The 16,253-nt window shown below is 44.3% G+C and overlaps 1 protein-coding gene across 1 annotated transcript; it reads right to left on the bottom strand.

The window, feature by feature from the left end:
- On the bottom strand, positions 1–12,278 carry LOC143121434 (ankyrin repeat and SOCS box protein 18-like). Its single transcript, XM_076281793.1, has 6 exons — positions 11,984–12,278; positions 9,147–9,264; positions 8,814–9,101; positions 1,905–2,421; positions 1,613–1,726; positions 1–186 (listed from the first exon to the last, which is right to left on the bottom strand). The coding sequence occupies exons 1-6, from the start codon at positions 12,276–12,278 to the stop codon at positions 1–3; spliced, it is 1,518 nt and encodes a 505-aa protein (XP_076137908.1).
- Between the last annotated feature and the right edge of the window lie 3,975 nt (positions 12,279–16,253).

Below are 16,253 nucleotides of genomic sequence, written 5' to 3'. Positions count from 1 at the left end.
CTAATATACAAAGCCCTGTGGTTCCAGCAGCAGATAGTTCTTCAGGGTCTTTGGAATGGGGAGCTGAGGGAAGATCCTGTGGCAGCGCCCCTCACAATGCCTCCGCAGCACCGCGCGGCAGTAGTGCTGGAGGCTCCGCGCCGTGTTCTCCAGAGCGAACAGGGACCCGTAAAAGCTCGGGTGCATCTGTGGGGATCACATGACATCACAGCTCACACGTCAAAACATCACATGACATCACAGCTCACACGTCAAAACATCACATGACATCACAGCTCACACGTCAAAACATCACATGACATCACAGCTCACACGTCAAAACATCACATGACATCACATGACATCACAGCTCACATGTCAAAACATCACATGACATCACAGCTCACACGTCAAAACATCACATGACATCACAGCTCACACGTCAAAACATCACATGACATCACATGACATCACAGCTCACACGTCAAAACATCACATGACATCACAGCTCACAAGTCAAAACATCACATGACATCACAGCCCACACGTCAAAACATCACATGACATCACATGACATCACAGCTCACATGTCAAAACATCACATGACATCACAGCCCACACGTCAAAACATCACATGACATCACATAACATCACAGCTCACACGTCAAAACATCACATGACATCACAGCTCACACGTCAAAACATCACATGACATCACAGCTCACATGTCAAAACATCACATGACATCACATGACATCACAGCTCACACGTCAAAACATCACATGACATCACAGCTCACATGTCAAAACATCACATGACATCACAGCTCACACGTCAAAACATCACATGACATCACAGCTCACATGTCAAAACATCACATGACATCACATGACATCACATGTCAAAACATCACATGACATCACATGACATCACAGCTCACACGTCAAAACATCACATGACATCACAGCTCACAGGTCAAAACATCACATGACATCACAGCTCACGTGTCAAAACATCACATGACATCACAGCTCACAGGTCAAAACATCACATGACATCACAGCTCACAGGTCAAAACATCACATGACATCACAGCTCATGTCAAAACATCACTGTGTTTAACGATACCAGTCTCACAACAAAGCAATTGGCCTGATTCATAGCCTCCGTAAGCTACATGAACTACTTGCATAGCAAAATGTGTTATAACGCGAGCCAAGTGCAAGTGCCATGTTGTGTGTTTTGGATGGGGCGCATCATCAGCACAGCACAGCACAACACCGCACAGCACAGCACAACACAGCAAGGCACGGCACAGCACAGCACAGCACAGCATGCTTAGCATGGGTTAGGGTTAGGGTGTGACTGATCACTCTGTGGTTATATTGGGTTAGGGTGTGACTGATCACTCTGTGGTTATATTGGGTTAGGGTTAGGGTGTGACTGATCACTCTGTGGTTATATTGAGTTAGGGGGAGGGTGTGACTCACTATGGTTATATTGGGTTAGGGGGAGGGTGTGACTCTCACTCTGTGGTTATATGTGTTCTGTTAACCTCTAGCTCTGAGTACAGACAGCAGAGGCCATAAACAGAATGGAAAATCACTGACAGGATGGACAATTACTGACTGACCTGATGTGCCTCCTCTGGGATGGCCGCAAGCCATTTGTATGTAACGGGCATCATATCGTAGGAGTTGAACACAATCTCCACCGTTTTAGGGGCTAATGCACAACACCCTAGCACCTGTGGCAGACAGCTCATCTCATTACAGGTTCATAATAACCATTGTGGATATTCTGTAGCCTTTTCATTTAGACTGGACACTGGATCCGTGGTTGTGTGAGTGTGTGTGCGTGTGTGTGTGTGAGTGTGTGTGCGTGTGTGTGTGTGAGTGAGTGAGTGTGTGTGTGTGTGTGTGTACCTTGAGCAGAGCCCCAGGCCACACGTTGATGGATCCGTGGTTGAGGAGCATCTGGACGACGGTGTGCGGCCGGCACCGCTGCCTGACCTCGGCGTTCTGCAGCGCGTTGCTCAGCGGAGAGCAGCCGTTGTAGTCCAGCGCGTTGACCTGTGCGCCTCGCTCCAGGAGCAGCTCCACCAGCCGGTGCTGTGCGTTGCGAGCGGCCTTGTGCAGCGGGCCGCGCCGATCCTTGTCCACCTGGTTAACGTCGCTGCCGTAGTCCAGCAGGAGGCTGCACACCTGCACGTACCTGTCCTCCTCCTCGTCCCCGCTGTGGAAGCGCTCGGCGCCGCAGGCCGCCCCGAGGGCCGTCTCCCCGCGGGCGCTCCGCTGGCGCACCTGGCCGCCGTAGCGCAGGTACAGCTGGACGTGCTGGGGCAGGCCGCGTCGGGCCGCCACGTGCATCGGAGTCTCCTCGTCCTCGTCCTCGCTCAGAGCGTTGACCTTGGCGCCGTGGCGCACCAGCAGCTTAGCACAGCTACAGCCCAGAGCAAAACTAGCGTTAGCAAGACCTTCATCATCACACACACGACCTTCATCATCACACACACGACCTTCATCATCACACACACAACCTTCATCATCAGTTTGTTTTGGCCGATGCCGATAACCGATATTTATGGGTTTGTTTTGGCCAATGCGGATAACGATAACTGATATTTAACCGATAATATTAACGATAACGATAAAAATGTGTGAAAAGTGAAGGGGACAGCATTTAATAAGCATACCACCAATGACAGACAGAATTCATAATAAGCCTCAATGGTACAGCAGCAAAACTAGTAATCAAAATAGCAGTATGTGTGGTGAACATGACATCATCAGTCAGTGAGTTTTTGCAGCCAACAAGATAGTGAGCGGAGATAAGCGGCTAGAAGCTGGAAAAAAGCTGGCGACCAAATCAGAGTTTGTGATATGGGAAACTTATGCATAGTTCCAACAACTGATCATTGAATAAAGTTGTGTCTACCGAGGCAACCCTTCAAGGGGTTTGTTTATTTTTTTCCCAATTAGTGCGGTAACACGCAGAAACACCAGCAATTTGTTCTAGGTAGGCTGGGCTCCATAAGCTCAAGGGAGGAGCATTTACGAGATGATTTTGGGCTACAAAGGACGCAGATCTAGCCTGACGAGCCAGACCCACATTAAAATGTAGGGTCTGGGCACTCACCGTTCGCAGTGCTCAGTCCGAGGGGCGGGATAATCAGTTGTCTTTCAAATTCCCTCTGCACGCAATTGGACAGCGCTATGAGTCCCATGCATTTCCCATCAGCGGAGCTAGTTGGCTAGTTCAAACTTTTGCCAACTTAATAAAAGCTTAACTCGTGTCACACTATTCGCCAACAGCAACATCCATCTTATTTGTTTTCAAGTAGCAGGGAATTCAAGCCAAACCGTTGCAACTCTGCCATCAATCATTATGATAAGCCCGCCTAACGACTCTATACATCAGGGGTATTCAATTAATCTTCAGCGAGGTCCAGTTACGGAAAATTTCCTCAAGCAAAGGTCCGGAGCATCATAATGTTTAACATGCGTGTTTAGGCTATGTGTATGTATGTATAATATTAGGATGGATGGATGGAGCCTAGTTGTAGATAGGCTAGATAGATAGATAGATAGATAGATACTTTATTGATCCCCAAGGGGAAATTCAAGAAATAGAAGATTGTAGGCCTAGTCCTAATGTTTAATGTGAAATAAAATAAGTAGCCTAAAAGGCAACATTTGAAATGAGGAGAAATAAGGCAAGATAAGAGTAGCCTAATTGGGGAGAAAAACTGAGTTGCTTGGCTATTTTTAAGATCTTAACGTGAACTTAAAATAAAATTTGAGCTGAGACAAGGATGGATATTCCACAGCTGGTTCCTTGAACCCTTTAATCAGCCAGTTTAATTTAATTTTTTTAGTTTTTTTTATGTTGACCCGAAATCCTGGAAACCCAGGAATATCACGTTGTTGGGCAGTGAATGCATGTAGGCTTAATTGTGGTGGATCAATCATATTGCCTTCTTAAATCGAAAATATTCTGTGGTCTCAGTTCACTGTTGAATGGGCCTAGCCTACGCTATGCTTGCTCAAAATATATGCTTTGTCTAGTAGAGGTGCTTCAAATTGGGGCTTAAAATCGCCTGTCTCAGAATATATAGAAGAGGTCCAGGGCAATTCCGCGCAAAACTGTCACATCCATATTTAGTTGGCATTACGGACGTGACAGTTTTGTGTGGTATTGCCCCCGTATCGTTATATAAAGCTCTGTTCTCGCTGTCTAGCTTTCTCCTATTTGAGCAATCGATGATTTGAAAATAACTTACTTATCGTTAACTTAGATATCCATCTGATTGTTTCTCGTCCCGTCTCCTCTCCTCGCTCGTTTCAGGCTATCAGTCTCTTCTCCATAGTATATGGAGGGGGATAGCTGTCAAAATATTCGTGTCCATAGATTTGATACACGTGCGTATTTGTCTGTAGTTGTGCATAAAATAAATATTTGTGAATTCTCGAATGAGTCCAGTCGTGCATAAAATATATTGTGTGTATTTTATCCATCAGAATACGGATGGAAAAAAAATATGAATTCAAAAATTACAAGTACGAAATCAAACTTTACAGTTGGCTTTCTTTGGTATGAGTACGACTTCGCACAAGTGACTCAACTGTCAAAATACGTCATCACCGCATTCACAGGCATTACTTGTTGAGAAAAGAAACATAGATCGAGATCAAGACTGCGCATGCGCTGAGACGAATCCGGCGGGGACAGTGCCAGAGAATGTCTAATAAGGGCCATTACTGCGGGTTAGGCACGTCGGCGCTAACGTTTGTGATAGCTGATAGCTACCTGTGGAGTTGAACAAATCGTCTTTTCCCCCCTTTGTTTATTGTCTTACGATGTCGGGAAGAACCTGTTGTGTGTTCGGCTGTTACAACAGCAGTGGGAAAATACAGATATGGAACAAAAATATATAAGTTCCCCCGCCGATATTACACAGCCTGCCCCTGTGTAACACCATACATAAGCACTACACAGATTCCCAGGGCGAGCCGAAGACCAAGCTGTTCGTTAAGCAATACATGTACCAAAGAAAGCCTAACTGTAGTTTGATTTCGTACTTGTAATTTTTGAATTCATATTTTTTTTCCATCCGTATTCTGATGGATAAAATACACACAATATATTTTATGCACGACTGGACTCCAGTGGCGGCTGGTGGTATTTTTTTCTAGTGAAGCAGTTATGAAATTATGACCCCCCCCCCACACACACACACACACACACACACACCACGGAAACGAACATTGTGCCTAACACACCTGCCAAAGTTGGTGAGGTTGATGTATGAGACACACGATGACATTGAACTGTCTGCAATGGCATAAACAAAAGCTATGTTGTTTGATCAGTCAGAGAACTCAGAGTAATTTGTTGAGAAATCAAGACCTGTTTACCACCATCTCAAAGTACAGGCCACAAATGGGGTGTAGTAGGCCTAAGACTGGACAAGACAGTAAACAAGGTTTATGTATTATTATTATAATTATTATTATTATAAGTTTGCATATTTTTGTTAGACATATTGCTTGCAAAGACTAGGCTATCTATGGCCATGCCCCCAAAAAAGAGCATCTCCACTTTAGCACTAATTAGTCACTAGGTAAGTCTCTATACTGAAAACAATACCAACTATATTTTCTGATCTTGATATAAGATGAATAACACTTGGTTAGACTGTATTAGATAAGCAGTTTTTGCAGTGTAGCCTATTAATGCCAAGTTGTTGATATCCACATCTTGAAACAACAACCTTCCAATAGGCCCTATTCTAAGCTACTAATTATGCCCCATAAGCAATGTCAAATTCAGTAGCCTATTGAGACACATTCTTGCCTCTGGGATACATTATACCATGACTGCTGCTCTGGCATATGTTTGACCAACCGGTTTGTTTCTGTCACAGCCTTCCTTCTATTGACCTCTCCAGAATAAGTCCCGCCTCCGTAACTTCCGTATCCATCCAACTTCCGGGCGTGGATTGTCTATGAGAAATAACATGGCGTTTCGAAATATCATACCGGTAAAACATCTGTAGGTAGCGAAGTTGAAAAAGCTGGTGGGCAGATTAGCCTACACACTTCTGCCATATAGTTTCCACTGGATTTTTTGATTGTCGGTGCCGTTTAAGTAGTATACTATAGACTATACTACTTAAACGGCACCGAAAATCAAAAAATCCAGTGGAAACTAGATGGCAGAAGTGTGTAGGTCAATCTGCCCAGCAGCTTTTTCTACTTTGTCACCTACAGAGTTTGACAGGTACGATCTTTCAAAACGCCATGTTATTTCCCATAGACAATTCATGCCCGGAAGTTGGATGGATACGGAAGTTAGGAGGCGGGATATATTCTGGAGAGGTCTATACAGAAGTAAAAATCCACTTGACATTTGCCTCCTGATACACTGAAGAATCCTAGAATTTTTTTCTGAATCAATCAGTGTCTGTTTCGTTTTTAAATGGTAGTTGAAATTTAGCTTCAAGTAGATTGTTCTGAATTGCCTTTGACAAAAATAGGATTTAACCATTTTAAAGCCAAGACGTTATAACACATCCATAACATAGGCTAATGTTATCATAACACATCAGTGAACTTACAGGATGGCTACGTTGAGAAGCTGCACTTTCTAATCAATGCATAGCCTACTTGGAACAAGTTTATCCTTACCGTAGCACCCACGAACTGTGTTAATTTCACAGGAAGTCTCTTGGTCTCCCCTCTGCATTCACTCATAGGTCCTCATTTCAAAAAACTGTAAAGAATCCTGTAAATTGCGGTCAACGATGTTCATCGCCTGAAACTTCCGTCGAATCCATCTTGCTAGGACTTAGCGAGTCACTAACGTTAGCTGTGGGGAGACCGCTAGCAAGCTTTCCACCTAGCTTATGTTAGAAAACACAGAGCTACACACAATACTTCTAAATAAAACGTTCTCCCCTACACAGAAAAAAATCCAATGTACCTTATAAAATGAATGTAAAACAAACTATGTGAATGAGTTACACAATTTATAATGAAACTCTAGTGAGGTCACTGAAGGCAACTGAAAAGTGATGGCAAGCTAATGGAGACAGTGATTAGCCAGAGTGTTGCGTCAATCATATTCAACGGCAGGAAGTGTGAAATTCTGCCCAATCGGTCACTGCTTCACGGGTGGGACTTATCTGCCATAAGGATCAATTGAAACGGAAAAAATCCACGAGCCGCCTGGGGTTTCACTCGATTTATTTTACATTGAAGTCAATGGGGAAAGATATCTATGGTAGTAGTGAAGCAAAACGAAAAGTTGGTGAAGCAGTCTGATTCACTGTAATTCTCTGTTCCACCGCGGGTGACTGATGGCGCTGTTGTCACTCACAGAATTGATTTCAGGAAAACAGTTCGTGTTAGTGACTGTATTTCTGTTTCAAAGGAGTGAAATTGGGATTATTATAAGATTTTTTTTGTGTTTTGTTTTTTACTTTTTTTTGGTGAAGCACTGCTTCACCTGTAGTCTTATAGAAGCCTCCTCTGCTGGACTCATTCGAGAATTCACAAATAATTATTTTATGCACAACTACAGACAAATACGCACGTGTATCAAATCTATGGACACGAATATTTTGACAGCTATCCCACTCCATAATAGTAGGCTACTTTACTCACTGACTCGACTTTATCAGAATTCACAGATTTCACTGGCTGAGTAGCAGCAAGCGAAATGATGGTTCCTGAAGCTCCTGAAGTAAATGCTGTTATCCTAACCAACTAAACATTCTAGCGCAGCTTTGAAATCTTACGTGAAAATCTAAATTAGGCTATTATGGTCTGGGTCCGGATAGGATCACGTCACGGTCCGGACTCGGACCGCGGTCCGCCATTTAGTGATGGCTGCTATACATGATTTGATTGGCCTTGTTAGAATGGTCAAATACATCCACACTGCCACATTAGTTTGAGGAAGCAGCCAAGTGAGCTAACCAAGCCCAAGAAGCTCAGTGTAGCCAGGCAGTCCTTACATAGTTGGGGAAATTAGGGCTTAAAAATATCGCCGCATTGGAACGATATTAATAACATAATAATAATATGTAATTTTTTTTTACTTATGGGGGCAATAATATACCGGCCGCCGATATATCGTGTTCATTCAGAACCCATGTTCCCCACACTCATTAGGCTGTTACCGGGTGACTCTGCGTTTTTGCACAGGTGTTTACCGGGGTCATGGACGGATTATGAACTTTTGGGCCCCTGGGCCCAGATGTATTAAAGGCCCCCCACTTATTGTCGTATATGTGGGAGGGGGGGTTTGGGGGTCCTCCCCCAGAAGATTTTTTATTTGTTTTATGTGATTTGTGATCCTGTATTCTGGTGCATTTTGGGGATGGCCAATACTAAATTCAATCAGGTTCATAGCCTACACTACATCCTGATTTGTTGATATTGAGGCAATGATTCCATGCAAAGGCTTGGGCTTCAGGGCCCCCTGACCCCTTGGGCCCCTGGGCCTGGTAGGCCCGTGCAGTAATCCATCCCTGACCGGGGTGACTCGGCATGTTTGCACAGGTGAGCTGTTACCAGGGTGACTCGGCGTGTTTGCACAGGTGTAGTGGTTACCGTAGTGACTCGGCGTGTTTGCACTGTTACCGTAGTGACTCGGCGTGTGTGCACAGGTGTAGTGGTTACCGTAGTGACTCGGCGTGTGTGCACAGGTGTAGTGGTTACCGTAGTGACTTGGCGTGTTTGCACTGTTACCGTAGTGACTCGGCGTGTGTGCACAGGTGTAGTGGTTACCGTAGTGACTCGGCGTGTTTGCACAGGTGCAGTGGTTACCGTAGTGACTCGGCATGTGTGCACAGGTGCAGTGGGGCCAGGCCCTCCTCGGTGAGCTGGTTGGGGTCAGCTGCGTGCTCCAGCAGCAGCGCGGCACATTCGGTGGCGTTGTTCACACACGCCTCGTGCAGCGCCGAGCGACCGCCGGTCAGCAGGTTCGGCCGAGCGCCGTGCTCCAGCAGGAACCGCAGACAGTCACTGTAGCCCGTTGCCGCGGTGACACATAGAGGACTGGTCAGCTCCCGTCTGTACTCAAGAGACCACAGGCCTGCAGGAGACAACAGAGGACTGGTCAGGAGACAACAGAGGACTGGTCAGGAGACAACAGAGGACTGGTCAACAGAGGACTGGTCAACAGAGGACTGGTCAGCAGAGGACTGGTCAACAGAGGACTGGTCAGGAGACAACAGAGGACTGGTCAGCTCCCGTCTGTACTCAAGAGACCACAGGCCTGCAGGAGACAACAGAGGACTGGTCAGGAGACAACAGAGGACTGGTCAACAGAGGACTGGTCAACAGAGGACTGGTCAGGAGACAACAGAGGACTGGTCAGGAGAGGACTGGTCAACAGAGGACTGGTCAGGAGACAACAGAGGACTGGTCAGGAGACAACAGAGGACTGGTCAACAGAGGACTGGTCAACAGAGGACTGGTCAGGAGACAACAGAGGACTGGTCAGGAGAGGACTGGTCAACAGAGGACTGGTCAGGAGACAACAGAGGACTGGTCAGGAGACAACAGAGGACTGGTCAACAGAGGACTGGTCAACAGCTGGGAAGGAATATGTGAAATATGTGAAAAATCATGAGTTGGGTGGCCCCCCTAGTGGCAGTTATCCATAAAATCCAAAATGGCCCCCGCCGAAAAGAAAAAAGGTTATATCTCAGCTTCCTTTAGTCTTAAATTGTTGTATAATGTATTTTCTCTACTTTGTTTGATACAAGGAATCCAATTTTGTTCTTCTTATTTTAAGTCTAGTATCATAGTCATATTTAGCTCATAAACTGTCAATATCTCTGAAAAAGTCACATTGAAATATTACTCAGGTCCCTAGACCCATATTTTACCTCCAAGGTATGCTTTTCTTTGTCAATCATGTGTTGTGATCTCACCGCTGGAGCAAGATTGGTGTTGTGAAGCCTTGTGCACGCGCAGTTCTGCCAAAGTGCCCAAAAAGCGTTGCAATATGGCCGCCGAGTGGAGGGACTTGCCTAAAAGGACTTCGTTTAAACATCATGTATTTATTCAAAGATATTTGGTTTTACTCTTTATCATTATTAGTGCAGCCTCCCTCACACCTGCACAATGTGGTACAGCAAAGTCCAGCTCAGTGGCACTTACAGTTGCCCATACAGGCAACCACACAGCCACAGTTGAGGAGGAGTGAGCCTCCCTCACACCTGCACAATGTGGTGCAGCAAAGTCCAGCTCGGTGGCACTTACAGTTGCCCATACAGGCAACCACACAGCTACAGTTGAGGAGGAGTGAGCATCCCTTGCTGGCATCTTCCAGATCTGTCCAATATGGCACCCAGACTTTGGTTCTGTCATTCCATTCCCAACCCCACTCACTGGGGTCTGGAATCTGGAGTTTTGGTTAGTTCCTCTCCTTGTTCAAACAAAGTAGAGAAAATGCATTATACAACAATTTAAGACTAAAGGAAGCTGAGATATAACCTTTTTTCTTTTCGGCGGGGGCCATTTTGGATTTTATGGATAACTGCCACTAGGGGGGCCACCCAACTTGTATCCATGGATTTTTGAAAACCTTAGGCCTATACCTAACACCCTGCCAAAAATCAAAAACTTATCCAGAAGTGCCCAATTTTCATGAATTGCATTCTAGCTATTCAGGAAAAGCGATATAGGCTATGGGAAATATTGGGAAAAGTTCTTAAAGAAGATGACAGTAGTACAAGTTATGGTCTATGTAGGCCTACTTCTTGCGAAGCCATTTAAAAGTATTGTAACAATCTTGCAAAGTTGTCTCAAAATGGTCTTTATTGGTTACGCACCAAAAACACACGAACGTCATTAAACAGGCAACACAAGGGAGGTCATTTAAACAAGCACGATACACAAACAGGGTAGTCACATACAATACACGGGGTAAACACATGAGGTACAACATAAAGAAAGACTAAACCAGCTAACACATACATGACAAGGTAAACGCCATTACTCATACTAAAACCAACATCAACATTACACACACACACACACACGCACAGCATTATGGGAGTACAGTCATAACAGCTAGGCTCAGATCATTACAGTATGACAGCCAAAACGGGCAGCCTGCAGGAATAAATGTTATGGCACAGACTACACAGCCATATCTACCGGTATGTATAGGTTCGCGCATGCATAAAAGTTAACTTAGTTCGTTGTGTTTGTGACTTTAAACAGTGGATGTGCTTTAGTAAAGCTTTGTGCTTCATTCAGCATTATAAACCAGTTTTGACCAGCAATGTATCTCTCTTGCCTACCTTGCCTCACCATTTCTGTTTTCGAAAGAAAGATGTATGTCCATGGCCTTCAAATCTTATCCTAGTGTTCTAATCCTTGGTGGTTGCGTGCGTGCTTGCGCTCTTGTTCTCATTCTCTCTCCTGCGCAAACATTATGTCCTGCATGCCTACTCCGTGTAGTTCTACTGCATAAAGTTTCGCAAATAAATTAGTTTGTTTTACAGAAATGGCCTACTGTCACACTGCATGCAGGCTATAAGCAAAAGCACACATTTTGTAAATAAGCGGGTCAGATCGCGGGTCGGGTATAATTTTGTCCTAATTAATATTCGCGGTCCAAGTTGCGGTCGGGTTGATTAAAATATCGGGCGACTGCAGGCCGCTTGTGACCAAACCCGCCCAACACTGATACACACACACATACACACGCACGCACACACACACAAACACACATATACACACGCACACACACACACACACATAGCTAAAACTTAGTCATAGCAACGCACCCCTTTTCTGCTCCAAGAAAACGTGTGACTGTAGTCATAGCAACGCACCCCTTTTCTGCTCCAAGACGACGTGTGACTGTAGTCATAGCAACGTACCCCTTTTCTGCTCCAAGACAACATGTGACTGTAGTCATAGCAACACACCCCTTTTCTGCTCCAAGACAACGTGTGACTGTAGTCATAGCAACGCACCCCTTTTCTGCGCGGTCCAGCGGAGTTCGTCGCTCTGGAACTCGAGCGTCTGGTTGAGCTCCTCTCTGGCAGGAAGTCCATCTTGCAGCCCTGTCCAGAAACGCTGCAGCAGCCCCTCCAGCACTGGGGGGCACAGGAAGTCCCGCCCTGGAACTTTACCTCTGCACGCCTCTCTGGTGGCGATGCGGTGGCCGTTACTGACCTCTCTGGTGGCCACGCGGTGACCGTTAGTGACCCTGTGACCCGGTCCGGCTCCATCCGCTCCCTGGTGATACGAGGTCGACTGGCTTAACATACACGAGCCTCTGCTAACTGAAAACATGCCTTGGAACGGCGATAAGTGACCAGAAATGATTCCTCTTTTGGGTAGCCTACTGCAGGACCTTTCGTCCCAAGTCACTGGTCTATTCAAGCCCTGTGTTTATGATGTTGGTCTGGTCTGTGTTTGTGATTTGTGACTGGTCTATTCAAGCCCTCTGTTTGTAATGTTGTATTTATAGACATGAGGGCATATGATCTGTGGAGAAGCACAGACAAGACAGGCTCACCTCATGATCACCTCAGTTACTAACCAGTTTACTGACCAATTACTAACCGGCAGGTCAGGTCAGGTCATGTTATGACAAGGTCAAACACGTTACCAGTGCTCCGCAGTGATCCGAAGACTGACGCAGGAATAGCACACAATGCTAAATCACACATGGCACAGCTTAGCAAGCCAGCTGCCCTGGATTCTGTGACTGTCAGGCTGACCTGTTATATTCCCCCCAGTAGACTGTTGACAGTTATTGTTTACCAACAGACTGTTGACATGTTATCGTTTATGGCTCTCTGTACCTGGGGCTGTTTGTGGAATATTGTTGAAAACCAGAGTGTAGATATAGATATTATAGCTTATAGTGTAGATATTATAGATATTATAGCCCATAGTGTAGATATTATAGCCCATAGTGTAGATATTATAGATATTATAGCCTATTAGCCCATAGTGTAGATATTATAGCCCATAGTGTAGATATTATAGCCCATAGTGTAGATATTATAGCTTATAGTGTAGATATTTTAGATATTATAGCCCATAGTGTAGATATTATAGCCCATAGTGTAGATATTATAGCTTATAGTGTAGATATTATAGATATTATAGCCCATAGTGTAGATATTATAGCCCATAGTGTAGATATTATAGATATTATAGCCCATAGTGTAGATATTATAGATATTGTATTCATCACTGTCATCACCTCACATACATACAGCACACTGCTTGCTACAGTAAGCCTCCTCTACATACTTGCTGCACACTGCCCCCCCCCCCCCCCTCCATACACAGCACATTGTCTTCAGGATCTTCTCCAACACAAATCCTCTACATACTTACAGCACACTGCCCCCACCTACCCACACACACACTACACACACACACACATACACACAGTCACTGCTCCACTCCCCTCCCGCCCACACACACATCTTCACTGTCATCACTCACATACATCATACATACAGTACTCTGCTGCTAGTAAGTCCCTTCACCATACTTGCAGCACACTGCCCCCCCCTCTCCCCTACATACACAGCACATTATTTCATCAGGAAGCTTCTCCAACACACATCCCCAACATACTTACAGCACACTGCCCCCCCCCCCCCCCCAATATACAGCACATTGTCTCATGAGGAAGCTTCTCCAACACACATATTGCACACTGCCCTCTCCCCACATACACAGCACACTATCCCATCTCCCCTGTCATCCCCCCAACACACACACCAAGACCCCTGGCAGTTGGGTTAGCCCCTTGAGCCGTGGATCTGCCCAAGGTTTCTTCCTTGGTAAGGGAGTTTTTCCTTGTCCCTGTTGCTCTTGGGTGCTCGTTGTTATTTGTTGTGTGCCCCCCCCCCCCCGATCCCAATCCTCCCCCACCTTTCTTATGCAGCCCTTGCCACTTAATCTACTAAACCCCTCTTCTACAGTACTGCACTTTTTACCCCCCCCATAAATGCACAAATAGGCTGACACCAGACATAATTTCACTGCATTTCTTACATCCAGTAACTATATGCATGTGACAATAAACTTCCTTGTATCCTTGTAGCCCATAGTGTAGATATTATAGCCCATAGTGTAGATATTATAGATATTGTAGTCCATAGTGTAGATATTATAGCCCATAGTGTAGATATTATACATATTGTAGCCCATAGTGTAGATATTATAGCCCATAGTGTAGATATTGTAGCCCATAGTGTAGATATTAGATATTCCTGTAGCCCATAGTGTAGATATTATAGCCCATAGTGTAGATATTATAGCCCATAGTGTAGATATTATAGATATTGTAGCCCACAGTGTAGATATTATAGCCCATAGTGTAGATATTGTAGCCCATAGTGTAGATATTATAGACATTCATGTAGCTCAGTGTAGATATTATAGATATTACTGTAGCCCATAGTGTAGATATTATAGATATTGTAGCCCATAGTGTAGATATTGTAGCCCAGTGTAGATATTTTAGATATTCCTGTAGCCCATAGTGTAGATATTATAGATAATCCTGTAGCCCATAGTGTAGATATTGTAGATATTATAGCCCATAGTGTAGATATTATAGATAATCCTGTAGCCCATAGTGTAGATATTGTAGATATTATAGCCCATAGTGTAGATATTAAAGATAATCCTGTAGCCCATAGTGTAGATATTATAGATAATCCTGTAGCCCATAGTGTAGATATTGTAGATATTATAGCCCATAGTGTAGATATTATAGATAATCCTGTAGCCCATAGTGTAGATATTGTAGCCCATAGTGTAGATATTATAGATAATCCTGTAGCCCATAGTGTAGATATTATAGCCCATAGTGTAGATATTATAGATAATCCTGTAGCCCATAGTGTAGATATTATAGATAATCCTGTAGCCCATAGTGTAGATATTATAGATATTGTAGCCCATAGTGTAGATATTGTAGCCCATAGTGTAGATATTAAAGATAATCCTGTAGCCCATAGTGTAGATATTATAGCCCATAGTGTAGATATTATAGATAATCCTGTAGCCCATAGTGTAGATATTATAGCCCATAGTGTAGATATTATAGATAATCCTGTAGCCCATAGTGTAGATATTAAAGATAATCCTGTAGCCCATAGTGTAGATATTAAAGATAATCCTGTAGCCCATAGTGTAGATATTATAGCCCATAGTGTAGATATTAAAAATAATCCTGTAGCCCATAGTGTAGATATTATAGCCCATAGTGTAGATATTAAAGATAATCCTGTAGCCCATAGTGTAGATATTATAGCCCATAGTGTAGATATTAAAGATAATCCTGTAGCCCATAGTGTAGATATTAAAGATAATCCTGTAGCCCATAGTGTAGATATTATAGCCCATAGTGTAGATATTAAAGATAATCCTGTAGCCCAGTGTATATTTTCAATATCAGATTTGCAGTGTTCTGTTACCTGTGGGTGTGTGGAGTCTATGCGCTGCATAGGGAAATACACACACACTAACGCTTTACTGTTTATTCGTCTGAGAATGTACACACACACACACACTTACTCTCACACACACACTCACAAAAACTAAGGGTTTACTATTTATATGTCTGAGGATGTACACACACACACTCACTCACACTAAGGCTTTATTAGTATGAGAATGTACACATAATTGAATATGATTCCAATAGTTATACACTACCTGCCACCTGGTTACTGTATATGGATAACACTCACAGAGCATAACTTAATGGTGAAACATTAAATGCCCCAGTGAACATTAAATGCCCCAATGACTTTTGAACTATTTGCCCCACTCCAGGGGTAGGTGGCAGCTCTGCCAAACCCACATTCAAAAAGAGCCCGGACACACACACGCACATACTCAATCACAAGGCCAGAGCCTGGTATAATCTCCTCTGCCAAACCCACATTCAAAAAGAGCCCGGACACACACACACACACACACTTGGATGTCCTTGACCCGTACCCCTCTGTCAGATGGTGTCACATGCCCCCGAGTCAAACTGTGTCCAGCATTTAAAATGTCACATTCCTGCACATGGGGGGGGGGGGGGGGGGGGCTCAGGGGGGAAGGGCTGACACAGAGTAGCATAGCTGTCTGGCTACATTAGCTGTCTGGCTAGCAACTCCAGCTATGTAAAACCATAGATCCTTGACTACTAACAAGATAGAGCATGCAATTGGTTACTATGGGAGCAAAACTGGACAGTTCCGATCTGCATATTTG

The sequence above is a fragment of the Alosa pseudoharengus genome, unplaced genomic scaffold (assembly GCF_046254945.1).
Source record: "Alosa pseudoharengus isolate Yale_2024_CS ecotype anadromous, Long Island Sound unplaced genomic scaffold, YU_APseudo_1.1 YU_APseudo_1.1_scf_13, whole genome shotgun sequence".
Taxonomy (NCBI): Eukaryota; Metazoa; Chordata; class Actinopteri; order Clupeiformes; family Clupeidae; genus Alosa; species Alosa pseudoharengus.
The sequence above is the reverse complement of the archived record's forward strand: the minus strand, read 5'-3'. Positions and strand labels throughout refer to the sequence as shown.